Here is a 27,040-nt window from a genome sequence, read left to right as displayed (position 1 = left end):
GAATTATTTAAATAAAAAAAAAATTAATGTTGGCGGGATCGAACCCCAGCCGTCGGCATGCTAGCCGAGCACGTTACCGATAGGACAACGCACTTTTTACAAAAATATAATTTTATTAGTGGTATATGTTCAACATATTGAATAATTTTTTCCATTGAAATTTCACAAGATGTGGTTTCCCCCTTCCGTACGTTCAACAGTCGGCTAAATTTCAGTTAAACAAATGAAAAACAAAAAACATTCGTACAGCAGAAAATAAAATTCACCCCATCGACTTGATGGACACCCCAGCATTGCAATAAAAACTTGGTTTAATAAAAAAAAACACCCCAGCATTGCGTGCTGCGCCCTCCCTCTCTTGGGGTGCAGTACTACGATGCCGCTGGGGTCACTCGAACCCCCAGAACTGAGCCTCTACTTTAGTCAATCCTCTTTGGTTCACCTGTCAATTTTTCAGTTATTCTCCATCATTTTCAGCTCATTGCGTGCATTGTGAGTTCTCCAATGAAACTGGTTGACTAACTCCCAATGAATAATTCTCCGAAGTTAACAATAACCAATAATACGCCGAGAATATCAGAAGTTTTTTTTTATGCATAAATTTTTACGGTGAAATTAAGTATTTTTATGACAGTGGTTTCTCCAAAAAACTCGTGATTCATTTTCTCTTTAACTGGCGTTCATTATTTATGTCAGTTGGAAACATATGAGGGTGTTTATTGTCTAATTTTTATTGTCGCAGGTACCAATTAGTAATTATGCAAACGTAACCACAAATGACACGCGTAAAGACATTTCACAGGAACATTTCATTGAAGAACTTAATGCGATACTTTCACAATTTCTAGTTAACTGACCCCGGAGATGGCAGTGGAACCGATTACGTCTCCCGAGCACGAGACTCCGGGTAATCGTTTCACTCGTTACTTGTACGTGGGTAAAGAGTACCCAGTGTACCACTCAGGTTCTTGGTCAGCTGTCACGAACATCGCCCTGGAGAAGCTGCCCTCCCTGGAGGAGCTCGCGTCTTCCCCAGAAACTGAGCTGCTGCCCCTTGAAAAAATAAAATCAGCTCTGTCCTTAGGACTGATTCAACAGCCAGAGACATTTATTTTTGCCCTAGCAGCATCAGCTCGCCAACAGAAGAGTGAGAAACTTCGCCGAGGAGCTTACGAGTACGTGTCTCAGCACTGCAAGAACCCAGAGCACTTCCTGCTGTTTATCTGCTTTGCCTCGAGGCTGAGTAAACAACAGTTAATCCCAAGACATGGATATGGGCATGGGTGGAGATCAGCAGTGAACGATTGGTACCTTTCCCAAGGTTCTAAAGATTTGGCAAACAGTGTGACGAGATACAAAAGCAGACACGGTTGGACCCACAAGGACATCATCAAGCTCTCGCATCTCTCGACGAAGGGATCACCTCCTGATGTCCAAGCAGTCCTCAAGTACATAGTTCTGGGCCTTGAAAAAACAAAACTGGAGTTCTCGAATGAGTCTAAGACCCAGGAGGTTCTGGAGTTTATCGAGAGAGTCGAGGATTTTAGACAGTGTGACGATCCAGTGAGAGCAGCTGCCCTCATTCGAACCCATCATTACACCCTAGAGCACGTGAATCCAGGGCTGATGAAGTCTCCTGATGTCTGGGAGGCCCTCATCGACACCATGGATTTCCCATTAATCGTCCTGAATCTCCAGAGAATTCACAATGCTGGACTCCTCACAGCGGGCTCTCAGCTCACCGATAAAATCATCACGGCTTTTCTCAATAAAGATCAAGTGCTGAAGTCAAAAATCCGTCCATCTGAGCTGCTTCTAGCTGCTAAGAACTACGAAAATCCTGAAGGAGTTCCCATGCCCGTTAAGAGACGAATTGGGAGGAAGAATAAACTCAAGCACAAGAGAATCTCCAGGCCTGACAAGAAAGTCATTGAGGCCATCTATTCGGCGTTGAACACTTCCTTTTCCAATGTTGAGGGCACTGGGCTGAAATATCTGATAACTGTCAGCACTGGGGGATGGAGAAAGAGCTGCCAAGTGGGACAGATCGAGGGGAATATTCCCTGGGTGGTCGAGGCCGCCTGTATCCTTGCTCTTGGGCTTCTCAGGGCTGAGGAGAAGGTCACTGTGTCAACTTTCACTGGAACTGAGGGCCTCAATGCTCGGCCTGTTCATATTGAAAAGAGTGCAACCTTTCAGGAGACTGTTGAGAGGATGAAGGCCAGGTCGACTGGACCACCCAATCTTGGGAAACCCATGCTGTGGGCTGCACATCACAGGAGGAAGTACGATGTGTTCGTTAATGTTGTCGATAAGATGAGGGAGAAGTACGATTTCACTGGGCGGGCGATGGACCTTTATAAGAAAAAGATGAATCTCCCCGGTACGAGGTACGTGAAATTCGATAATTTCAATCATATGTACCGTATTATGGGATAATGAATAGATTTTTTCACCTAATAAAAAAGTATTCGATTTGCCTACTAATTTCTGTCATATTTCAATTTCATTGATTTCAGATTGGTTAATTGGGTCGTGGGCTCGACGTCGACTTACATGGAAGGTAGAAACGTCAGTGACGTTTTAACCGTCTGTGGTTTCGACGTTCACATCCCCAGGATCATCGAAGCCTTCGCCAGACGCCAGTTCTAACTGCCCACTGCAAAATATCTATGATTATCCGAATGATTAATCGATTATTCGTCCCATGTCGACGATCAGCAGGTACAAAAAAAGAAGAAGCCTAATTTTAAAAAACAAAAATCCTGAAACCGTAGGTCGAAGATAATTCGAATTACCTTCAATCATTCCCGACGAAACCGATGAACAATTTGAATCTCTCATTTTATTTTTCTCTCGCGAGAAGCTTATTAAAATGTTCCTGATTTTACATATTACTAACACTAGAGTGAAGTCTAGTACTAAGTGATAATAATCCTTGCACGGTGCTGGTAGTTTCTTCAAAATTGAAGAACTCAGCAGAACTCACCTGACAGTGATGTCAGTAGCAAAGTGGTAAAAAGACATAAGTGCATTTCAAAAAATGCTTTTCCATGTATGGCATTGTATTATTAATTCTGTTTTCAACGAAAATCTCGAGATCTACGAGGGATAGAGCAATTTTTGTGAGAAATTTTAGTGAGAACTTTTTTTTAGAACTCATCGAGACCTACAAGAAAGGTACATACACAAATTGCGTTATTTTTCGCGATATTTTCACTAACTACCACCTCTTTATTCCCCACTTCGCGACTGATTTTTTTTACTGGATTCACGGGCTGAGAAAATTCTGCGTTCGACGCTTTCTTTTCTTTTCATTGTCATCACTGCAAAGAATCAAGAAATGTTGATTGTTGTCATTGTTTTATTTTGTTCAAGTAACTTATTAGCTCATTAAACAGAAAAGGGCGAGGGAATTTACCAGGGCTGGTGGAAAATAATTTTAAAAAATGATTATTTAGTTCTTTAAAGCTATTGAATCTGCAGATAAACCCCGTTCGGAAGAGATCATGGGAATTCAAGGAAATAATTGTGATGAACTTCTCTAAACCCGTGAGATAATTTTCTAGTACTATATATTTTTACAAAAATGTGTTCATTCTATCTTACTTTCCCCCGAATCCCCTCTAGTAATTAAAGTAAAGTAATTACAAAAAAAATCCAGCTCTGGTAGTGGCATTCAACTATTAATAATGATATGCAGAACACCCGTGTAACTAGACGATAATTGCTAGAGTAATTAGCTTAATCGAAGATTTGAAACTTCAATGAAGTGGAAATCACATGTAACAAGGGGATATGCATTTTATTCATTTTGGATATAGTTATTTCGCTTTCGAGTGGATACTTTTATACGACTTATCAATCACGCAAGGCCATAATTCAGGATATTACAGCAACATGCTCATTCCGCCAATTTCAGGACAACAGGCCATTGATACAATTTCGTGAACTAAAGTCAATGCGCGAGTGATGAAGAATTAGTGATAAAAAAATCTCAGACAAGACAAAAACTGATGAAAATTCAATAACTGTGATATTCAATTAGCTCCAAAGAGTTTTTTAGACTTACAAACTCGTTCAATTCTATTGATGACATCTGGATAGCCGATATCTGAAGTAACGAAAAAACACATGACTGGGCTAAATAAAATAACTAAATTAAATACTGTTCAAATCCTGTGATATTACAGTCAAAGTTTATCGTAACCGAGGAAAACCGAATGTTCACGGAGGCAATCAAAATCATGATAACAGCCGGATATATCAATGGAATTATTATTCAATAGAATTGAACGACCAGGAAACTGACGAAAAACCCCAGAAATATCTGAACGAAAAAATTAATCTAAAGTAATTGAAAAAAAAAAACATTGTTATTTATGTTCCGTTTGTTGCGTAATAACAATAAATTTTTACTCGTTTGTAATGATCATTGAGTGTTTACACGTATACAAATAAAAAAAAATCATGTAGAAGTGGCTTTTACTTAACCATCAAATTGTCCCCATTTTTACCTCGAGTTTCAGAAATCTAAGGTCAAATAAATGACGTATAAAACAAATTACTACCAGAAGATTTCTAAATTTTTCTTCATTTCCCCCAGCAATACTTCGAAAGGAACAAACTCCCAAGTTATTGAAAAAATTCTTTATTATCGTGATACTGTTACATGTAATCACATCACACAGATCGCATTTACTCTCATGTATACAAAAGAATGAATGAATGTTTACTAACAGGCTTTCACACATGAAATTTACCTCATCACTCCTGAAAAGACTCACTCGAGAACATTTCAAGTTTCGCTTCATGAAATAATATATAAAACGTTAATTGCATTTAATAAATAAACCGAGGAATGCAGAGAAATTTCCTTTGATCGCTCAGAACCAGAAAAAATTTCCCTGGTCCCCCTCGTTCCCTATCGCAATCCTTCAATAAGGAAAGGTATTCTACCGCTGGATGCCCCCCGAAATCCCCCATAGTTGTTCAACATTTCCCAGGTGATCCCAGGGCACCCCTCAGGAAGCTAAGTTACTTTGCATTAACAAAAGTTCAGTCTGAGATACACTAGACAAATTCAATATTAATCTGTCACTTATAGCTCGTCCTTAAGATCATCCTCCTCACTGCCAGTGGGGGGAGGTGGACCTCCAGCTCCCTGGTAAAGCTTCGAGATAATTGGCTGAACAATATCAGTGAGCTCCTTCTTCTGCTTCTTGTATTCCTCAGGATCAGTGTCCTGATTATCCTCGAGCCACTTGATCTTTTCATCAATAGCCTCCTCCATCTTCGTCTTGTCCTCCTCACTGAGTTTAGCCCCAAGTTTCTCCTTGTCAGCCAACTGATTCTTCAACGAATAAGCGTAACTCTCGAGTTCATTTCTTGCCTCGACACGTTCCTTGAGTTTCTTGTCCTCATCAGCGAACTTCTCGGCATCCTTGATCATCCTATCGATATCGTCAGGTGTCAGTCTGTTCTGATCATTAGTAATAACAATCTTTTCCCTGTTGCCAGTGCCCTTGTCCTCAGCAGACACCTGCAGGATTCCATTGGCATCGATCTCGAATGTTACCTCGATCTGAGGAATACCTCTGGGTGCAGGTGGAATTCCAGTGAGATCGAATTTACCAAGAAGATGATTATCCTTCGTCATTGGTCTCTCTCCTTCGTATACCTGAATGGTAACGGTGTGCTGATTATCAGAAGCTGTCGAGAAGATCTGCGATTTTTTCGTTGGGATGACAGTGTTCCTTGGAATTAATTTAGTCATGACACCTCCAACAGTCTCAATACCCATAGTCAGAGGATTGACATCGAGAAGAACGATGGCATCAGTGTCCTGTTCACCAGAGAGTACTCCAGCTTGTACAGCTGCTCCATAAGCCACAGCCTCATCAGGATTGATACCTCGAGATGGCTCTTTGCCACCGAAGAACTCCTTGACGAGTTGCTGAACCTTGGGAATTCTCGTTGATCCTCCCACCAAGACAATCTCATCCACATCCTTCTTACTCATATCAGCATCCTCCAGGACCTTTTGTACAGGTTTCATCGTGCTGTGGAAAAGATCCATGTTCAACTCCTCGAATTTCGCCCTGGTGAGGGTCTCTGAGAAGTCTTCTCCATCGAAGAACGATTCTATTTCAATTCTCACTTGGTGGCTGGCACTGAGAGCTCGTTTCGCCTTCTCGACTTCACGACGAAGTTTCTGAACAGCTCTGTTATCTTTCCTGATATCCTTGCCCTTCTTCTTCTTGTAGAGCTTGATGAAGTGATCCATCACTCGCTGATCAAAGTCCTCTCCACCCAAATGGGTGTCTCCATTGGTAGCGACGACCTCGAAGACTCCATTGTCGATTGTCAGAAGACTCACATCGAAAGTACCACCACCCAGATCGAACACCAGAACATTTTTCTCACCGTCTTTCTTATCCAGACCATAGGCTATGGCTGCTGCTGTTGGCTCGTTAATGATTCTCATTACTTGGAGACCAGAAATAGTTCCTGCATCCTTGGTGGCCTGACGTTGGGCGTCGTTGAAGTACGCTGGCACTGTGACAACTGCATGGGTTACTTTTTTACCAAGATAGGCCTCAGCTGTCTCCTTCATTTTTCCAAGAACCATCGCTGAGATCTCCTCCGGAGCGAAAATTTTTTCACCCTCTTTTGTGGAGACTTTAATGTGGGGCTTGCTGTTCTTCTCGATAACCTTGAAGGGGAAGAACTTGGCATCATGCTGAACTGTTGGGTCTAACCATTCACGACCGATAAGACGTTTTGCGTCGAAGACGGTGTTCTCAGGATTTGTCGTCAGCTGATTCTTCGCTGCGTCACCAATCAGACGCTCTCCGTCAGCCGTGAATGCCACGTATGAGGGAGTAATTCGGTTTCCTTGGTCGTTCGCTATTATTTCCACTCGACCATTCTTGTAGACTCCAACACTGGAATTAATTATTGAATTGTAGAAGTTGAAGGAGAAACAGAAATTAAAAATTGACTATAAAAAAATTTCACATGGAGAAATCGGATTGAAAATCGGTTTTGGACATATACTAATTTTCTTTTAGTAAATATTTGGTATAAAAACGTGAGGGGAGAGGAAGAAATAGTTTTATTTTTATTCCATTACATACCATGAGTACGTTGTTCCCAAATCAATACCGATGACAGTCCCAATGTCCTCCTTCTCTTTCTTCTCATCTTTAGCTGTAGCCAACAGGGCTATCAGCCCTATTATCATAAACGTTAGAGCTCGTTTCATGGTTGCTCTCTCTCTCTCTCTCTTTATCTGCAAATCGATCAGATTGTTATTATTCCAGAGAATTACTTCATAAAAACTGCATTTTATTCAATTAAAAATTCCCCTCCTTTCATTATTGATAAATTGACAAATTCGTCCATTCGTCCATATTGTCTTCACTTGCCAGAGGAAATTCAATGAATCAAACACACATTGAGAAATACAAGAACACGTGACGTGTGGGTACTAAAACGATGTGTCGTATTTCCGGGTTCTGCGATTTAGAAAATTTTGCGTTTTCAAAATATACGCTCGCCTGTTATATGGAAAATTCAGAATTGATATCTCCTTTACCAATTCCACTCCTAATCACATAAATAATAAATTGAAGAGGTAAACCAGATGAGTCGACCAATGCCGAGGCTTTTGGAAATATCTCCGAAACTAAGGGATATAATTAAATTTTTGTAATAACCTTTTTTATAGCTCTCAATTAACTGGATAAAAAAGGATTGAACGAGAATTTATTTATCTCCCTTAGTTTCCGAGACATTTCTGAAAAATTCACCGAAGAGCTAAAACATCTTCTTTTACCACTTCAAAGGAGAATTAATCCAATCACAATTCCAAATGAGACCCATTACCTCCTAGGGATGGGTTAGAATATTGTAAACGCCTCTCGCATGTTCTCAATAAAATCCAACAATTTCCTATCTCTTCCCCCAGAAAATGCAGTCATGTCCTCATTACTTGAAATCGTTGACTCAGACAATTCTTTACATCCGCAAAATTACCAAAAAAAAAATCCCGATTACCGGCATGATGAACCCACTAACAGTTCCAGAAATTTCTAAAACACGATTTCCTCTCACAAATGTCATTCACACCATCGAAACGCCGAATCTACCACTTGAAATGAGAAATATCTTTAAAATAATGTAAAGATGATCAAATCGACTCGACCGAAAACTTTTGGAATAAAACAACGGGAATTGTAACGGTACAAGTACGTGGTAAGGAGTACGTGGCGATGGACTTATCGGTTTTTGGAGCAAAAAATAAGAGAACAGAAGAGAACAGAAACAGAATAAATTCGTAGTTATTATTTTGAGTTATTGAAAAAGCGTTATTTACCGTTTAAATAAATTCAGCTCCGGTTGAAATGGTGGAATGATTTTTCAACGACAATTATCCGCTAACTTGAACACTTTACTTCTACGGTGTGTGGTATGTAACTGACTGCCGACTGAGTTCAGGGCAGAGCATATTAACGGGCTGATTTCGGCGTGGCCAGATGTCATTGGCTGAGATGTCGACGTGGCAACGGAAATATCGCAGCTGATTCGAGATTGAAACGACCGGTGTCCGCATCTCATTGGCCCACGTCTACAGTATCATCTAAAAAGAGCCAGAAATTTCCAGGAGATTCCGTATATTTTGTTCTTGGAGGTGGAAGATTATTTTTTGTTAACATTTTTAAAAATAATTTAATTGTTGCAATTTTCAGTAAGTAATCTCAGAAGATTCAGGGATTGAACAACCACTTTCTGAAATAAATTGAAGGAAAGAGTATTGGAAAATAATGGGTGAAACATTTTTGTCGGTGGATTCTGTCATTCAAGTTTATTAACAATCCTAGGTATTGGCAGTCATTATGACACTCGTATTTTCTGGGGTTGAGGGTTTAAATCTCTGCAATTAACATGCGATATTTGTTCTCAACGGCTCGCTGACGACACTTTGTGGAGTTGTACTATTTTAAATTAAGTACTAATTTGTAATTCCCTTTCACCGCACCAGCACCAATTGGTAATCTGAAATGTTTTGAAAAATTGTATAATAGAATAGAAAGAATGAAGGAGTTTTCTGCAAGCCGATGGAAATTTATCAATATTTGCAGAAAAAATTATAAATAAAAAGTACAATGGAAGTGATGTTCTCAAAATCTCAAATTCTCAAATCATTCGAAACTGTTCGAAGGGATCAAGGACCGTTGAAATATTCTAGCGTTGAATTCCTCGAAATTCTATGACTTCCGAAGACTTTCTAAGAGGTCAAGGCCACCGGTTCATTCATCCTGCTTGCCATGTACACTACGGAATAATCCATTGATGATGGAGTCAGTGAGGAGCACTTACATTATTATTCAAATACTTTGGTATTTTAAAGTCTACTTCGAGTGTGAATCATGTCTAGAATCAATGGAGTAAAGTACGTGATGATACAATCGGCTCCAGCTCTCCTCATGGATAGTAGCACCTCATGTAAAACATTCTTCAGATTTATAGAGCCATTTTTGGCTGCGTGGTACAGCATAGCGTATTCCCCAGATACTTGGTAAATGAACATCGGGTGATTGGGATGGGCCTCTTTGGTGAGCCTCACGATGTCCAGATAGGGCAAGCCAGGTTTCACCATTATCATGTCAGCACCCTCAGCCACATCTCTCTCCTGTGAGAGAAACGAGAATTTTATTGGAAGATATTTCACGGAAAACTACTGCATTGAATTTTTTCAACTGAAATTTTTAGTTATAAATTTTCAAAGTCACAACTAAAATTTTTAAACAAGTAGAGAATAATTAAACCGTAATAAAATGTAATTGTGAATAATTGATAAAATCATGAAAAATTAATATTTACAGACATTTTTCTATAACCAAATGTCTATTTAGATACGTGGGGTGACGTTGAATGATTTTTAATAGATTTCGGGCAATAATTTTCCAAGAGAGTTGTAGAATTCCCATGGAAATTAAGTACAATTTTTTATAGAATGAATTGATGACAGAAATAAGCCCAGGAATGTTATCTTACAGCTGCTCTGGCAGCTAATCCTACGCTGCCAGGGGGTAACTGATAACTCTGTCTATCTCCGCTTTTTGGAGCCGACTTAGAAGCATCACGAAAAGGTCCATAAAATCCAGATGCGAATTTCACAGAATAAGATAGTACTGCCACTCTGTTATCGAATCCTTCTCTCGATAAGGCCCTTTTTATCGCGCTAATTCTACCATCCATCATGTCTGATGGTGCAATTATATGCGCACCTAGTGAAATATAATGTTTTATTAAATTATATTTTGTAAAAAAAAAAGAAAAATAACGAGATTGTTATGGAGTCTCACCTGCTCGGCTGTAGGCCACAGCAATCTCGGCTATTCTTTCGATACTCGATTTATTATCGATCAATCCATCTTCAGTGAGGATCCCACAATGCCCAGGAATTGTGTAAGGGCATAGACAGACATCACAAGCAATTACTAGATGAGGAAACCATTTTCGTAACATTGGTAATGCCTGGATGATTGGATTTTTAGGGCTGTCAGCATTAGTTCCCAGAAGATCCTTGAAATACAATTTATTCTCCGCCTTTATTTTGTATTCATCTTAAAACGAGTTTTTTTGACAGAAAATTACACGAAACACGTTTTCAGGGGTTTTAAAAATCCTTAACAATAAAATTATTAGCTGTTTTTCCTAAAATCCTTATTCATTAAAGTGATTTTAGAAGAGAATTTCTAAAAAATTACTTTGTTTCTTAATTGATTACCTTAAATTCATTACTGATCACTCCGAACACTAAAATAGATTTCAATCCTTTGGCTATTAACGGCTCCAAAGTCGATTTCAATTGATTTATCCCGTATCTAAATATTCCTGGCATACTAGATATTTCATCCTTAGCATCGGGCTCATCCCTGAAGACGAAACATTAATTAACGTGAATTACTTGCATAAAATGTTCCACAGATTCAACTATCTATACATAACAAGTGTTGTAACCTGTACTTACAGAATAAATATTGGATACATGATGTTATCAGGAGTAATCTCGACATTTCTCGTCTGCCACTGACGTAAGAGGGGATGAAATATCCCACTGTGGAGCCTGTGTTTTGCAATAACTTCACCAGACATATTTATATATTTAAAAAAAAATATTCTACCGGGATTCACTATTTGTTCAAGGTATTTTTCAGTCGACACAGTTAAGGCATATTCTCACAGTCCACTGCAAAAAGACGTTCCGCTACGAAATTCAAATTGTTTTCAAGATTTATTTTGCCTAAATGAAAAAAGAAACTGAAGGATTAGAAAGGGATGGGTGTAGTTCTTTCAATATTTAAAAAATTCATTAACTATTTCAGGATTCAATAGTTCACTTCGAAAGTTAGGAATTAGTTTAATTATACGTTGAGGAAATATTGTCAAATTATTGTGCATCTCTAATTTTTTATTCATGTAAATATCTCAAAAAATTAGGCCAATCCTGCATCGTCATAATTGAAAATACTGTAATATATTATTTTATATTTGTATATTTATAATATAAAATTAGTCTGTGGAAATGTCCTTCATGTCACAGAGGACCTGTCGCAAAGTATCAGCGAATTCTTTCGTACGAGTTTCACAGCACGAATTGAAAGACGAGCACGCGAAAAATATTTCGTCAGCCCTCGGGTTATAACAGCAACCGTATCCATCTTCCACGACTGGTCCATAGCACATGAAAGATGCAGACTTGAAAGGCACCTATGATTGATTCACCCAGAAAAAATTAAATTACTAAATTAATGGAAATTTTCCGTAATTTTTCTGTTCAATTTTTTTACACGATTATCGTTGTACTAATTGCTATATGAAAATCGATATTTTTTATTACTTGACTCGATGTAAGATTCCAATGACAACTCCTGGTAAATCCAACATCGGAGTACAGGGCTGGAAGGTCTATATTCTGTTCCTTGGCAATCATCTTCAGTCCAAAGAGATGACGATCAACACCAGCTCCTGTTACAGCCTGACGAAATTGAAAAAAAAATCGATGTACCGTTCCACGATGTCTCGAAAATGCAATGGACTCAAAAAATCATCCAAAAAGTAGCAAAAAGTTTAATAAAAAATCAAATAAAAAACGGAAATTGTTTGTCTTCCTCACCTCTCCAGCAATTCTCTTGTGAGCATTGATGGCCTTCACCAACGCCTCCCTCTTCTCCATTTTGGTTCCTCCCATCATGATCCTGGCGAATTCCACAGACTCAACACTAGTCGATCTAATAGCTTCAGTCCTAGTCCCCCTGAATCTCCTGAGCCCTCCGGATTCATAATGAGCTGGCGGTTTCCCATGCAACTTATAAAAAGTCACTTGCATAGCAGTTTGAATAAAACTGTCAGGGCTCATCTTCAGTTTCTTAATTTCTCCAGTGCCAAAGGCGTCAAACACAAAACACTCCATATCGATTTTATTGCATATTCCCTCAACAAATCTCGTCACCTCATCGATAGACTTTTCAATTCTACCATCAACCTGGAATTTCAACAACTCAGCCCTTGGGAAATCCTTGGCAATCTCGTTCTGCGACGAGGTCTTCTTGTTCTCAACGTATTTCAAGACAAAATCCTGAATGACGCCGATGGGTCCACCCTCGCAGGGACTGTGCTCGTATTCAGTTCCAAAAAATCCATCGGGGGAGATAATGAACTGCAGAGTTTTATCATGCCATCTGTTTCCTGCGTTGGTATCAACGCTGAATCCTGTGAGGGCTTGTTTAGCTCTCACAGACAACTCGCCCTTCCCCTGGAATTTATGAGAGGGAATTTCCCTGTCGATACAGAGGATGAATAAAGCCTCCTCGATAGTTTTTATGAGCTCTGAGTTACCGCCAAGTGCCCTGAGGACCTCGAAGTCCTGTGCCCAGGTGTCTCTCTGGTTTCCCGAGAGAATCCCCACAGGAACTCCTGGAGTGCAGGATCGCTCGAAGATGTCTTTGATCGCGGGGATTAACTTCGATTCTGAAAAGGGGACTCCACAGTCGTCGATTATCTGAAGTCTAAAGATATTGTGGTTTTTCAGGATTATTATGTGCTGTGATGTGTCTGTGTGGACTTGTTTGTCCGCTGGAAGACCTGGAATTCTGTGGGTTCCCAATATCATAGCGTATGGCTGCATATCCAAGGGCGTAGATCCCACCATTTCCTGCTTGATATCCCCTTTTTTCACTAAATCGTTGTAGGTAGCCACAGCTACAATTAATTGAGCAGCAAATTTCTGAACATCTTCGGGTGATTTAAATTCTTGCAGTGGTCCTACTGTTCCAGGACTCGACATAAGGAGAACAGAATCTCTATATCCCAGGTATGCCGCGTGTAAAAACCACTCATTCATCCAGCTATCAGTCTTCTCATATCTTTCCAACAATTTTGCTTGTAATTCCGGGCCTACGCCACATTTGCTGATAAAATCCTGCACGATTTTCTCTGTATTCAAATATTCTTGATCGTTCAGCAATGGTTTCAACGATCTCAAATATCTCTCAGCAGTTTTCTGCAGCTCAGGAACCGGTTGTCTAGGTAACTCTTGTTTATTCAGCTGAATTGATGTGAATCTTCTGCATTGGGCAGTCCCTTTCCTCGACGCCATATTAAAACTGTGCGAAAAAATAAAAATTCAATAATTGGTCCATCTTTATAAAGTAATACTCACATATGGTTTATCTGCTGGAGACTTTGATATCGATCTGCAACAGAATTCAATAATAATCTAACCTCAATAGCAGGGAACTAGTCGTAATTAATCAGCTGTATTGATTCCAATTGATAGATATCATAGAGATCGATTACTTTACGTACTTTGTAGTAACATTGGACTACTGAGGTGGACTCGCAACACCTTTGACATTTCGACTGCTTCTTATATGCACACACTATATCCCCAGACCCCACTTTAAATCGAACCACCTCTAAATCGTTTTATTCTCATATACTTTCCGCTGCATTCGAATCATCAGGCAATCAAGCTCAATAGACCGGTTCTTCAACTCTCCAATTCCCCAAATAAATGTCTCGATAAACACAATACGTGGAGAACACAACAAAAATGTATTTCAACGTTCATAACAGAATAAATAAATTCTCATACAATAACTAGAACATTTGTTCAATAACTTGATCGATTTCTTCTCTAGAAAAAATGTAAATACTTGAACAACAAATATATGAATAATAAATTATTGTTTTTTTTCTTTGAATAAATAGAAAAACAAAGAATGGAGATTTATAGAGATGACTAACGTGAAGAGGAATAACTCTTCACGAAAAAAAAGAGATTTTATCGCAAAAAAAGTAGTAAAGAAGAATGAGGGCACATTCGATGGTTGGAATAAAGAGTGATCTTTATTCCGACCAATCCTCCATCGAATTAAATGAAATCGCAGTTTTTTTCCTTGGGAATAATTCAGATTGTAATCTCGAATTCATGAAGTTAGAGGATTCCTCACTGTCTGAGACTTTAAGCCGCCTTGTGATTCTTTTCCTTGGTCTGATGGATGAACTCGACGTTTCGTCAATTTCGCTTCTTCCTTCCTGATCCGATGACTCCTCAAGACAAGAAGATGATTTTATTTCCTCTTGAATCCTTCGGGTTGAAGACTCCAATCTTCCAGCGGTTCTTCTTTTCTTTGATGTAGCAATTAAATCATCCGCGTTAGTCCCTTTTCTCTTTTTGATATTAATTTTCTGACGATGAGAAGATTCTTCGTTCTCTACTCGTGAGTCTTCATTCGAAGATTCAGATGTCGGAGCTGAGGCCTTAAATGGAGTCTCGTTCCTTTGATCATAACCTCTGACATTTTTTCTTCTCCTTTTTATTCTTTCTCTTCTACTTCTTCCTGGAGGTAATCCGGTGATTGTTTCCTCGTCAGTGGAATCTTCACCGAGAGATGAATAAGACACGAACCTGTAATGCGATAAGAACCCCAGATATCTTCCAGCACAAGATTTTCTAGCGATCTTTTGTATTCTACGTCTTTCTTCAAGAGTCTTTCTTCGTAACGGCCACCGATTAATCAGCGATTTTTCAAGGATCCCACGGTTTTTGGGTATGCAGTGGGGGACTTTGTACTCACGCAGAGTCTCGTCGATGCGTTCTTGAAGAGGGAATTCTTCTGGGGGAGTGAGCGCCTCAGGACCTGATGACGAGTCCATCGTGTCTGAAAAATCAGGTGAATCTAGGATCGGTGATTTATTAGAGGATTCGCCAATCAATCGGGCAAAGAGTTCTTCCGATGTGGATGATCTCCAAGGATTTGATTTGTCCAGCTCATTTATTTGGTGTTGACTGATCTTTTTATGAACTGATGGAGACATTGTTTTAGGAGGAATTTTTTTCACTGGAGAAAACTCGTTTTCTGAAGAAATGTCTTTCTCTGAAGAAATATCTTCCTCACGAGAAATTTCTTTCTCTGCAAAAATTTCCGTTTCCAAATTTTCTTCCTCCACAGGAATTTCTCGTGCGCTGTCTTCATCATCAGTTACCCTGCCCTGTATTTGGACTGCATCAAGTTCATCATCTTCCCTGCTTAAAAGTCTAGTATCTTTTGTGCTATCCAAATTATCACGCCGCTGGCCACTTAATGTCTCCTTCTCTAGGATTTGAATAATATCGATAGGCTCGAGAGCTTCACGAATCACCTCAGGCTCTCTAACCTGACGATCTGCAGTGGAGGAAAATCTATTTTAAATATCTAATTTGAATAATTTCTCTGAAGTATTGAACTAAAATAGAACATATTTTTTATTTGTCAGTCAAAAAATTCAAAATTTTTTAATTTAAGGTTGAATAAACAGATAATAATTAGTCTCTTACGTTGCGTCTTTTGCATTTTCCTCTGATTTTCCACATTTTTTTTCTTCAACGACTTCCATTTGACTAGCTTTGGGGCTTTCCTCAGGACAGGAGAGATCCTCTTTCTACGCCCATCATCCGAAGAATCAGAACGTAATTGCTTTCGAACTGATGCGATCGTTCTCTTCTTTCCTTTCGAAGATAGTCGAGGTTTGTTAACCCCAGGAGTTCTCCTGTTTCCCATTGTCCTTCGATTTAAAATTGCTTCTATAGGACTTATAACTGAATCTAGCTCAAACCCCTCTGGGGTCTGTCCCAAAGGGGTGCTAGTTGACTGTGCCTTCTCCATCGTTACCAAAAATGATTAAATCGTTGAAATTCATCATCAGGGGAACTGACGGAGGACTATTTATTACTGAAGAGTCCTGGAGAATTTTTACTCGTCAATTCTTAGAATTTTACGTTCTCGAGGGTTCATGACCGTCGAAATCCGCAATGCCCTTGAATTAAGTACACAAACAAAAATGTAAATAAACACGAAGAGTGATTGGTCTTCAAGTGCAGATATAATTTTACAAACGTTATTCCTCCATCCGAATAATTTCCGAATGATCCTCCTGGGGTATTCATTATGACAATTAGTAATAATTATGACATCACGTGTTCGTGAATTAACTCTTAAAATAATTTTCGTTTGTAGAAAGAAGAATGGCGATAATTTTTTGAATAGTTACATTTTTTTAAGGAATACCTTTAAGATTATAATTTACACTAATGCTAAGTATATAACTCAGAAAATAGAGAGCTAAGAAATTACTGAGCTGGGGAATGGCAATATTAAAGATCTGAATAGTTCTCTTGAAAAATGGATATTTGGTACATTTTTCATCTTCATTGTCAAGGTTAAATTCCCGCTGGTGCATCTGCGCAATTGCCATTGGCTGCGGCCTGAGGTCGTCATCAACATGGCCATAACCCACACATATAAATTTGGAATAGTTTCCTGCAATTAGAATTATTATCTAATCAGCTCTAAACATCGAATAATCGAGCGAGAGTGAGGACATTGGCCGATACTTCCCCAATCGATAGACGAATGCATTCTCATCACGTGTTGATTAATTGTACGTTATTCCTTCCTCTGATGAATCGCCAAACATCTAGGTGCCTTTGAGTGCATTTGAGTCCCTTGTCATTCGTTGTGTCCATGTGCGCGTTGTGTCGTACACTACAGATCGATCTCACTGGCTCCGGGAGTGTCAAAAGTCTCGTTATGATTTTTACTGACTGCTGAGAAAAGACTTGTGCCGATTTTAGCCGGTTATTCATCTGTCCATCAGCTGAGCCATTTTAACAAGCTCTCGAGCAAAATGCAGAGTGTTATTAATTCAGTGAAAGGCACTGCTCTAGGAGTTGCTGAGTACCTAACCCCAGTACTCAAGGTAATTTCTCCTGGGCTCAACGTAAATATTAATTTTTAAAAATCTTGCGAATTGTTAGTTAGAATTATTAAAAAATTAATTAATCCTTGAAACATATTGAAGTACCAGAAAAAGAATTATAATGGGGACAGTTAATCGAATTGAGAAGGTTGTTGTATTCAATTTTTTGATTCTATAAATTTTCTTGATTAATTTTTTTAATGAAAACGCCTTATCAAAATATGTAACAAAATTTTTAAAGAAACGTTTCCACTGTATAAAATGCGATTTGTCATTGAGTTTAATTTAAATTATTGAATAACGATCTGGAATTAGTGAGTTTGTTTGTTTATTATGTTTGTAATAAATGTAATATTATGTTGTATTGAATATTTGGTTATTAAATGGTCACTCAGGAGAGCAAATTCCGTGAGACAGGAGTGTTGACACCAGAGGAATTTGTGGCAGCTGGTGATCATTTGGTGCACCACTGTCCCACCTGGCAGTGGGCAACAGGAGACGAGGACAGGACTAAATCGTATTTGCCTAAAAAAAAACAGTTCTTGCTTACAAAGAATGTCCCCTGCAGTCGAAGGTGCAAACAGGTGATAAATTGTTGTCATTGGGGAACTCATTTTTTATTTTTATAGAATTCTCATGACTGGGATTGTGAGATATTTAATTGGGAAAATTATTTGCAGATTGAATACTGCGATGAACAGGAGCGTATCATCGAGGCTGATGACCCTGAGGGTGGGTGGGTGGACACCCACCACTATGACGCTAGTATTGGAGGAATTGACGAGAAGGTTTCTGAAATGACGTTAGATGATAGTCAGTCGCCAACATCAGGAGCTCCTGACGATAACGAGGACGATGACGACGATGACGACGAGGAAGCAGCTGATATGGAGGCTTTCGAAGTCAGTGGAATGCTCGATGAACAGGACAAGGTCATTATTTTTCGATTAAAATCATCGACTTACGAAAAAAAATGAAAACAATTCGAAGGAATTAGAATGCTCCGTGAAATACTATTCCCTCTCGATCTCGATTATTCGGGAATTATGAAGGTTATTTTTCGTTTATAGTACGCAGCAGAGAGCAGCAAAAAACCTATGAAAGAGAAACGTGAGAATTTTCCGGAGGGGGAGATTATCCACACGAGAACGTACGATTTACACATAACATATGATAAATATTATCAGACTCCGAGATTGTGGTTATTTGGTTACGATGAGAACCAGAAGCCCTTAACTGTCGAGGAGATGTATGAGGACGTCAGTCAGGATCATGCGAAAAAAACAGTTACGATGGAAACACATCCCCATTTACCTGGACCACCGATGGCATCTGTTCATCCTTGCAGGTAAATTCAGCACCTAGAAAAAATGAAAAATCTCCAGTCTACTGGAAATTTCCGATGCATTTTTTTGGAAATTTTTTATATTCTCTATTGTTGAATGAAAAGCAAATGACAGGAAAATTTTTGAAAATTTTCAGACACGCCGAAGTCATGAAGAAAATCATAGAAACGGTTATGGAAGGCGGTGGAGAACTGGGTGTGCACATGTACCTTATTATTTTCCTGAAGTTCGTGCAATCGGTCATTCCAACAATCGAATACGACTACACTCAGAACTTTATGCTTTCCTCGTCAGGCTAAATTGGAAGAATTTCATTGTGTATGTGGCTATCTGCATGAAGACGAGATACTAGATTTCTGCAAAATGAAGAGAAAAATTATAATGGACACATCGAAGGATACAGAAATAATTTCGTCGCGCGGATGGCGGGACATTCAGTCGATATCGACGAGCAAATTCATCGTTTCTCGGCGAAAATACATTTTTACGGATTTTTACCATTCAGCATTTCCCAGCATGAATCATTGGATGTGATTTCCTATCTAAGAACAACTTTTTTATCTTCTGCTGTGATTTAGGAAAACACGTGGGTTCAGGGGAAAATGACAGACTCGTTTTTAAGTAGAATAATGTTAAATATTTTATTTCAAGGGGTGTAGAAGTTGATTATTCATCTATTAATCATTCATTTACCCGGAGAAGACCGCAATTGTGACAGAAGATATCAGGAGTTTATTCGTAAATTGGTGGATTTCAAATTCCAATGAAATTTTCTCTGGCATTCTCCCCAAATCCACTCGCAGCTCAGATCAATGTTCAACAATATGTGAAAATAGCCTTTTCAGTTAGGTTTTTCCATTTCGCTGATGTCATCGTCTCACACCGCTTCGATATGAAAAATGCTGCTCACCATTAAGCTTGAAAACACTTAATTTAAGCATTTAATCGTGTTTATATTTGATCGCAGCCCTTAGTGACACGTATCAAAACATTGGCAGAAAAATCTTTCGTTTTTTGCAAAATTCTATTGAATTTATATTGGAATTCTACTATTCTATCGTAATCCCATTATAACTACAGAATTCTGTTGAAAAGAAGATAAAAATCATAATCTATTGACTTCCTTTCTATTAAATTCCTCATAAGAAAATAATACCTTGAAATATCAAAAAATACATTTCCCACAGAATTATTATCGAGTTCCAATAGAAATTAAATAGTAATATTCTTAAAAATTTCAGGTTTTCCTATCAATTTTTTCCATACGTTTTCTGCTTTGTAATCATGGACAATGAATTTGAAGCCTCGTGCCACATTGTTGAAATATATTTTTTTTTATGAAATAGAATGATCGAATTGAATCAAATAAAGCTCTATGGATCAAAAATCACTCTAATAATTTCTTCACCTCATTATAACATTTTTCAATAAAATAAAAAAGGAGAGGGAAGTGGCTCCGCCATCCGTTGCTCTCTCATATCCTTCAACCAAAAAAATAGTAAACAAAAATCGGAATCGTTAGTCCTGAATTTCTGGCGATTTTTCTGGTGTTCAGCTTTCAAAAAGTGCTTAATATAAATAAATATTCGATTGAAGACTTCGTTCCATAAAGTGACTCCCCAAATCATTCAAGATTCCTTCGTTTATGGAGAAATTTGTGCTGAAAGTGGAGAAAAAGATAGAGGTTATTCTCTTTTTTATTCCATTGATATTCCTTTTTATCGAATTGGCAGTTGATTCAGTTATTATTTCTCGATTGTTGCAGATGTTCATGGCAAAGTATGAATTTCACATCAAGGAGTACGATCAAATTGAAAAGAGATTGATGGTGAGAGAAATTAATTAAGCAGTCTCAATTCTCAAATATTCTTCGTCGTGGAGGAGTATTGGCTTTTCAATATTTTCACGATTTTTTTTCACATCTTTTGGTTCTCTTGCAGCTTATGTGCAGACAGTGTAATCAGAGGCCCATGACGAGAAAGAGGAAGGAACAAAAAGAGGTGAGCAGCCATGGTAATTAATCCTGAGATTATTATCATTATCAGTACCTATGGCATACCAAAGAAAAGTTTTATTATTGACAATGATAAATCGTGGGTTTTCCCAGGAGATGAGTCTGTTCCTGTATTGAAAATTTTTTTTTAAATTGCAGACATTGCGATCGAAGGCGAGATTTCATAAGGAGCACATCCTCAGGAACATCGAGGCCATAAGAGTAAGAAAAAGACGGGAAAAATAATGAACACTGGTCATTAATTAATTATTAATATTCCAGGCTGTGATGACATCGATGAGGATAATCACTAGACGATACTTGATCCAAAGGAGACGCAGACAGGTAAGAATAACGTTCCTGATGGCAAATAAATATATCCCTTTTGAATATGTTCACACAGAAAAAAATACTTTCATTTACATTTCAGACACGAGAAGCCCATCGTCTGCGAAACAACAACCAAGCCCCCGAGGATTAGCTCTGCCCAATCTCAAACACTCTGTGATATTGAAAAAACCTTAACTTTATTCTATTTACAATTAACCACTGTATATACCTAGTTTTCTAACCACATCGCTGTAACGTTTACAAACACGAATTAAACTCCTAAAATACAAACTAAAAAGTCATCTTGAGTTCCTCACAAAATTAGACAATTGTCAGGTACTCAGAGGCGAGCTGAAGAGGATCGACGTGATAAGGCGCAACTAATCGCACTTTCTGTCCATCCTGAGTTGTGAACTCAATCGTCTGTTCTCCATCTGTGCCCTCTCCTTCCCCCTGCTCCTCGATCCCGTCACCAAGAACCTTAACAACGGGTCCCTCACTTCCCTCGCCCTCAGTCTCTCGACTGGCCTCGGCTTCCACCTGAATTCCCTGAATGTGAACCCCAAGCTGTTCGGCAAGTTCCTCAGTAACAGCTCCAGAGTGTACTTTGATCATCTGCCCATCCTCAAGTTGACTGACAAATTGTCCTCCAGCCAGTAGCTGCCTGGCGTCCTGAATGGACAGAGGAATGGGATTGCCATCCTCGTCAGTGATCTGCAGCTGTAGATTTGGTTCTACCAGGCTCCCTCCCTTGATCCCCCCATCTTCGACGTCAAGACTTGGCAGAGACTCACCAGCAGTTTCAGCTATCTCCTCCTTCTCCAGCATTCCAAAGTGCAGAGTTCTGGACTGATTGGGATCATCGGGATCCTGATACGACACGTAGATTATCTGAGAAACCCCATCCTCAGATCCCTCCTCAGTGATCACCTGGGTAATTCCCTCTCCCAGGCTCTCCTCACCCCCTTCGGTTGGCAAAATCTGCCAGAGCTCTCCACCCTCTCCTTTTGCCAACCCGCCCACCTTCACGACTTTATTATCACGATGGACTTTTCTGTGCTTTGTCAGATTGGAGCAGTCAGCGAAGGCCTTTCCACAGACATCGCAGGAGTACGGTTTCTCCCCAGTGTGGAGTCTTAGGTGTTTCTTCAGTGCCCATTGCTCAGTAAATCCTCGATTACATTCTGAACACTGGAATGGTCTTTCTCCCTTGTGCCTCCTGACGTGACACTTCCACGTGTCCTTGTGGAGAAAACTTTTGGCGCAGAATTCGCACTTCCAGGGTCTCTCTCCCGTGTGTCTCTTGACATGAAGTTTAAATTGTGAAGATGTTGTAAATTTTCTGCCACAGTAATCGCAGGAGTAGGGTTTCTCACCTGTATGAATTCGCATGTGCTCTTGGAGATTCCCATTCTGGGAGAAGCTCTTCTGACATACGTCGCAGGTGTAGGGCTTGTGGCCACTGTGCCAGCGATAGTGAAGGGTGAGACTTGTTTTGTGGGCAAACTGTTGATTGCAGATATCACAGGTGTATTTTTTCTCACCTGTGTGAGTGGAGTAATGATTTATTAGATTGGCTTTTGTCTTGAAACTGGAGTTACAGGATTTGCAGACGTAGGGGCGATCGTCAGAGTGTACAAGCTGGTGACGTTGAAGAAGTTGCCTGTGCTTGAAGCTCTTTCCACATTTATTGCAGACAAATCTGCGACCGTTGTTGTGCTCTGCCTCCTTGTGGTAGACCACTGAGCTCGGGTGATTCAGAACTTTTCCACATATGTCACAGGGATATCCTTTGTCGGATTTAACGTCGTGGGTGGAGTGGTGGGTCTTCAGGGAGGATTGAGTGGAGAAGGTTTTGGGGCAGAGGAAGCAGGGGAAGGCGTTATTCTTCTCCGTGGCTTCCTCAGAGGGTTTTTCATGTGTCTTCATGTGGTCTTCGCAGGACTCTTTCGTGAGAAATTGTTCGTCGCAGAGGTCGCAGGTAAAGCTGTGGGAGTCCTGGGGTTCCTGTAACTCCTCCAATTGTTCCTCCAGGTGCTCCTCTTTATCGAGGGTAAGACTCTCTGTGACTTCCAACTCCTCTGGAATTTCCGCCTCTTTTCTATCCAGCTCCTGAAGATTTTTTGGTGCCTCTTCCACTCCCTCAGCAGCTTCCTGACTCTCAGGATTCCAAATCACTTGCTCACCCTCGTGATCCGTTTTTTTCTGATGGAGCGCTAGATTCTCCTGACTCGTGAACTGCTTCTCACACTTGGAGCACTCGTATTTAACACCTTTGTGGAATGCCTTGTGCACTGCCCACCGATTTCTTTGAGAGAAAGCACGACCGCACACTTCGCAAGTGTATTTCGATTTTTTTCTACGGAATTTTGGACGACCCCTGCCCCTTCCTCGATTCATGACCACTAGTTGTCCCAGGTCGATCCCTTCCTCGGTCTCCAGGTGGCCGATTATTTCCTCCTGATCGGTTGTCACTGGATCGTTGAGGACTTCATCAAGGACTTCGTAGTCGTTGTCCCCTGGGTCGTCCTCCTCCTCGTCGATGACACCCTCCTCCTTGAAAATTCTTTCCAACTCTTTTCCCTGGACAGCCTCTGAGAATCGCTTCGGGGCCTTTCGTTTTCTCCTTCTTCGCCCATCCTCGCTGATCTCTTCCTCCTCTTCCTGCTTTTCGTCCTCTTCCTGGGAAATGGGATCCAGGTGTTCCTCCACCATTTTTTCCTCCTCGGGTTCCACCTGAATTTTTGGGGGTCGACCTCGTTTTCGTTTTGGCTTGTCCAGACCCTCCATTTGCAGACTCATATCGTGGTCTGCTGCGTACATTGAACCATCTGGAAGGATTTTAATTATTATCTGCTGGGAGATGGCATCTTCTGGAGGGGATCCGTAGGGCTCCAGCTCTGGGGCATCAGCTGTTATCTCTGTGTTTTCACGTAAACGCTCGCGCTCGCTTCGCTTTTGCTTCTCTACTTGCTGTTTGTACATCTCTCGGATTTTTCGCTGGCCTTCCACTAGCAACTCGAAAAATTGAATGGTTGACTCCATCTGGATGTTGCAACCTGGACAGATCGTACGTGGCAGCTTTCCATTATCTCGGATCTGTAAGAGATTCAGAAAATACTAGTGACATTGAGTTAAATTTAGAAATAAAAAAATATATTAATAAATTTGTTGAATTCTGTCTTACGATAAAGTTAAATGTAGAGACTTGGAAACAAATATCTTGGAATTTTATCGGATTTCCTATTTTAAATTTCTCAATAATTTTGTAAAGCATTTAATTGAGCCTCATTTAATCAATATAAAAATGATTGTATTCATAGATCCCGAAAGAAATCCCGAGGCCCTTGAAAATTGGAATTCAAATAAAATGAAGATGTCTGAATCCATAAAATATCTTGAATCATGTAGTATTCATTCTGGCAACAAAAATCAAGTGCAGTCTCTGAATCACTGTCCCCTGGTCACCCAGGGAGTCAAGTTGTATCTTAAACCGTCCTCTAACCCCAGATGAATAATTTACCTTGAGTGGCAAGTAACGATTGACCATGGAACTCAAATCCGGTTCATTCTCTCCAGAAGTGAACAACAATTCGCCACTGGCATTATCCTCAGCACATAATCGACAAATTGTCGAATCGTAAAGAGTTACATCGACCATTGTGAAATGCAACTATTAATTCAACGACCCCGACGAAACTTATCAATATATGTCCACGTTACATATATACAGGACTATGTCCAGATGACTCCACACACATCAGTCTTCAGTGTGGAATTCATCGACGATATCCAGTTGTTTTTCGATATTGTTAAATTCTTCTGTTGATCAGAAGTATTAGTTACTGTTTTCGACACGTGTTTCCATTGTCGAGGGCTCAAATCAACTCCCCAGAATGATGTGAAAATCGATATTATCGGAATGATGCACTTGACTCTCAGTGAAACAATGGTCTCGATGAAATTCACGATTTTTTTACCATTCAATTATTTTTTCTTCCGTCTTTTCGGAGTTCTCTGCTGTCGCAGATGGACATTAAGGTATGATACAGAGAGGTATTGCCCAGCTTTGATGTCGCCGAGACCAAAACAGGAGACAAGTACCTTCAGACGTCGTACGTAGCGCTGTATAACGCCTTCTCCTCATGTGCTTTTCCTCCCCACAATTCAGCGATTTCTGGCGTTTACATTTGAATGCCAGTCGAGTCGTTTGATTTTTTTCTTTCAAATTGACATGAAAAAAAAAGGTATAGCATAAAAATTGTCTACAAAAGCATAAATGAACAATGGGTACATGATTATTTCAATAAGAGAGATTCTTACTGAGTATTGACTATTTTTTCATAAATCAAGTAATTACAGTCAAACTCTTTCCACGTCACCCAAGGGGTAGAGTACTTGACGCGTTTTTTTTTAAGTGGTATCCCCTGTAGGCCTAATCCACTAAGTCAATAGATGGGAAATTGTTATGATTTAAAAACCTGGAATAAAAAAATAACCATGACATTTATTAATAATAATGAATTAATAATAAATTCATCAATTTCTATGGATATTCTAGCTGCATTGTCGATGTTGAATCATCTCAGCAACACTGATTTGGGAGAAATATTGAACGATGATGGAAGATTCGAGGAAGTTGTCAATGACATAAAACAGGTGAATTATTTAATCGATGACAATAAATGGATAATAAGGCGGTTGTCTCATTATTTTCTTGTCTTATTATTAGATATGCAACTTACTACCTTTTCGTGAGGTTTCCTAGTTTGAAGAATTGGAATCTGAAAAGGAAGTTCTGATCGCTGGAAATCGTTCTCTGGCCGAAGTCAATCTAGAAAAGCAACCCCAACTCGAGGAGAATAAAAAAACATTACATGAACTGTCTGAAAGAAAGGCTGTAAAGAATCAGAAGTAATTATTTAAGCAATTATATAAACAATTATCAAATGATCATTGTGATTTTTATTTGTATTCTCCTTCGTGTCCAGAAAATAGCTGGGAAATTCTTATCGGGATATACAGAAGTCGATGAATTCCTGGATCAATTCTTGACCCGAAGAAAGATGCGAGAGCTCAAGAGGAAACCGAAATCGTCAACAAGGGGTTATCCAGCAGTGAACACCTTTCACCGCCCAAGTTTTCTTAAAGCTATTTCCATAATGTGGATCAAAATAATTCCCACGATAGCCCTCATCTCAGACAACAAGACAAAAGACAACATCGTAGGCTTCACGGACCTCGGAAATTGCGACGATTTTTCCACAGAGATGATGGAGTAGTCTGGTGCAATATCATACACTGGTGACCTGTTGAATCCACCAGAAAAGGGAAAGAAGCCGTCTAATCTACTCTTTGGAAACCAGAAATCAAAAACAATTCGAGGCAGAACTAATTCTGACGACAGTGGTTCTGATAACGAATGATTTATTCTCATTCGATCGAATTTTCCTAGTTATTCGCATACCTTTTTGGATTATTATTATTTTTTTTACGTCACGCACACTGGTAAATGATAAATTACGAATTCAATCAATCTGATCGAACACAATAAACATTTATTTATGGGTTTATATTGAATTTTTATTTGAGTTATAAATACCTTCAGCTCTCCTCATAAGTAAAAACTGAAATATAAAAATGTTTCATCAGGAATATTATGGAATGATATGACTTTTACATGACCTGCATACAGAAATAAACTTATAGTAGTTTTCAAAAAGTGCACTATTCACTCTGGGTCGAATTTAGAGATTATTACCACACACTGAAAAGACACACAAAACATTGGCATTTAAAATTGTATTTAATCGATAAATACTTCGAGTATTAGGCGATGGTGCATTTACCTGGATATATGAAAGTATTTTTGAATGAACCTTTTTGTTTAGACTCATCTCGCTCATCCCATAGGGTCGTCCCATCGCAGGCACAACTTCTTTTCGTATTTTCGAAGACTCCTGATGATCTCGTGATAATTCCACACGCTAGTCTGTGGAATAAATTATTAAAAGTGTTGAGTAAAAGCAATACGAAAGAAATCATTCATAAACTCACT

General features: G+C 39.3%; 8 protein-coding genes across 10 annotated transcripts; 4 read left to right on the top strand and 4 right to left on the bottom strand.

Annotated features, from left to right (window-relative positions):
* The first annotated feature begins 444 nt into the window (after positions 1-444).
* On the top strand, positions 445-4,862 carry LOC105264354 (60 kDa SS-A/Ro ribonucleoprotein). 2 transcript variants are annotated; one of them, XM_011301176.1, is made up of 3 exons: positions 445-492; positions 849-2,390; positions 2,520-4,862. In XM_011301176.1, exons 2-3 carry the CDS (start codon positions 865-867, stop codon positions 2,650-2,652), a joined length of 1,659 nt encoding a protein of 552 aa, XP_011299478.1. In that variant the 5' UTR covers positions 445-492; positions 849-864; the 3' UTR covers positions 2,653-4,862. The 2 variants fall into 2 exon arrangements, with proteins under 2 accessions (XP_011299478.1, XP_011299477.1); XM_011301175.1 differs by having other exon boundaries at positions 474-742.
* Positions 4,636-11,235, bottom strand: Hsc70-3 (heat shock protein 70 cognate 3). Its single transcript, XM_011301228.1, has 7 exons — positions 11,042-11,235; positions 10,799-10,946; positions 10,374-10,593; positions 10,063-10,295; positions 9,413-9,697; positions 7,140-7,294; positions 4,636-6,947 (listed from the first exon to the last, which is right to left on the bottom strand). The coding sequence occupies exons 1-7, from the start codon at positions 11,164-11,166 to the stop codon at positions 5,102-5,104; spliced, it is 3,012 nt and encodes a 1,003-aa protein (XP_011299530.1). The 5' UTR covers positions 11,167-11,235; the 3' UTR covers positions 4,636-5,101.
* Positions 11,236-11,512: 277 nt separating this feature from the next.
* Positions 11,513-14,021, bottom strand: LOC105264353 (carnitine O-acetyltransferase-like). The gene is made up of 5 exons (XM_011301174.1): positions 13,879-14,021; positions 13,733-13,766; positions 12,188-13,676; positions 11,912-12,049; positions 11,513-11,781 (listed from the first exon to the last, which is right to left on the bottom strand). The coding sequence occupies exons 1-5, from the start codon at positions 13,925-13,927 to the stop codon at positions 11,584-11,586; spliced, it is 1,908 nt and encodes a 635-aa protein (XP_011299476.1). The 5' UTR covers positions 13,928-14,021; the 3' UTR covers positions 11,513-11,583.
* Positions 14,022-14,147: 126 nt separating this feature from the next.
* LOC105264352 (peptidyl-prolyl cis-trans isomerase G-like) lies at positions 14,148-16,491 on the bottom strand. The gene is made up of 3 exons (XM_011301173.1): positions 16,452-16,491; positions 15,893-16,371; positions 14,148-15,740 (listed from the first exon to the last, which is right to left on the bottom strand). Exons 2-3 carry the CDS (start codon positions 16,218-16,220, stop codon positions 14,422-14,424), a joined length of 1,647 nt encoding a protein of 548 aa, XP_011299475.1. The 5' UTR covers positions 16,221-16,371; positions 16,452-16,491; the 3' UTR covers positions 14,148-14,421.
* A 388-nt stretch (positions 16,492-16,879) lies between these two features.
* Positions 16,880-20,049, top strand: Atg3 (Autophagy-related protein 3). Its single transcript, XM_011301172.1, has 5 exons — positions 16,880-17,313; positions 17,709-17,897; positions 17,994-18,245; positions 18,384-18,661; positions 18,796-20,049. Exons 1-5 carry the CDS (start codon positions 17,242-17,244, stop codon positions 18,956-18,958), a joined length of 954 nt encoding a protein of 317 aa, XP_011299474.1. The 5' UTR covers positions 16,880-17,241; the 3' UTR covers positions 18,959-20,049.
* An 88-nt stretch (positions 20,050-20,137) lies between these two features.
* LOC105264350 (uncharacterized) lies at positions 20,138-21,258 on the top strand. The gene is made up of 6 exons (XM_011301171.1): positions 20,138-20,343; positions 20,425-20,487; positions 20,600-20,659; positions 20,812-20,874; positions 20,935-20,997; positions 21,083-21,258. The coding sequence occupies exons 1-6, from the start codon at positions 20,305-20,307 to the stop codon at positions 21,131-21,133; spliced, it is 339 nt and encodes a 112-aa protein (XP_011299473.1). The 5' UTR covers positions 20,138-20,304; the 3' UTR covers positions 21,134-21,258.
* A 19-nt stretch (positions 21,259-21,277) lies between these two features.
* Positions 21,278-24,654, bottom strand: LOC105264348 (zinc finger protein 271-like). The gene is made up of 2 exons (XM_011301167.1): positions 24,506-24,654; positions 21,278-24,081 (listed from the first exon to the last, which is right to left on the bottom strand). Exons 1-2 carry the CDS (start codon positions 24,641-24,643, stop codon positions 21,304-21,306), a joined length of 2,916 nt encoding a protein of 971 aa, XP_011299469.1. The 5' UTR covers positions 24,644-24,654; the 3' UTR covers positions 21,278-21,303.
* Positions 24,655-25,014: 360 nt separating this feature from the next.
* On the top strand, positions 25,015-26,056 carry LOC105264349 (vacuolar protein sorting-associated protein 37B-like). 2 transcript variants are annotated; one of them, XM_011301168.1, is made up of 4 exons: positions 25,015-25,097; positions 25,544-25,641; positions 25,751-25,896; positions 25,974-26,056. In XM_011301168.1, exons 1-4 carry the CDS (start codon positions 25,055-25,057, stop codon positions 25,978-25,980), a joined length of 294 nt encoding a protein of 97 aa, XP_011299470.1. In that variant the 5' UTR covers positions 25,015-25,054; the 3' UTR covers positions 25,981-26,056. The 2 variants fall into 2 exon arrangements, with proteins under 2 accessions (XP_011299470.1, XP_011299472.1); XM_011301170.1 differs by lacking the exon at positions 25,015-25,097 and adding an exon at positions 25,108-25,229.
* The last annotated feature ends 984 nt before the right edge of the window (positions 26,057-27,040 follow it).

The sequence above is a fragment of the Fopius arisanus genome, unplaced genomic scaffold (assembly GCF_000806365.1).
Source record: "Fopius arisanus strain USDA-PBARC FA_bdor unplaced genomic scaffold, ASM80636v1 scaffold00020, whole genome shotgun sequence".
NCBI classification, from domain to species: domain Eukaryota; kingdom Metazoa; phylum Arthropoda; class Insecta; order Hymenoptera; family Braconidae; genus Fopius; species Fopius arisanus.
The sequence above is the reverse complement of the archived record's forward strand: the minus strand, read 5'-3'. Positions and strand labels throughout refer to the sequence as shown.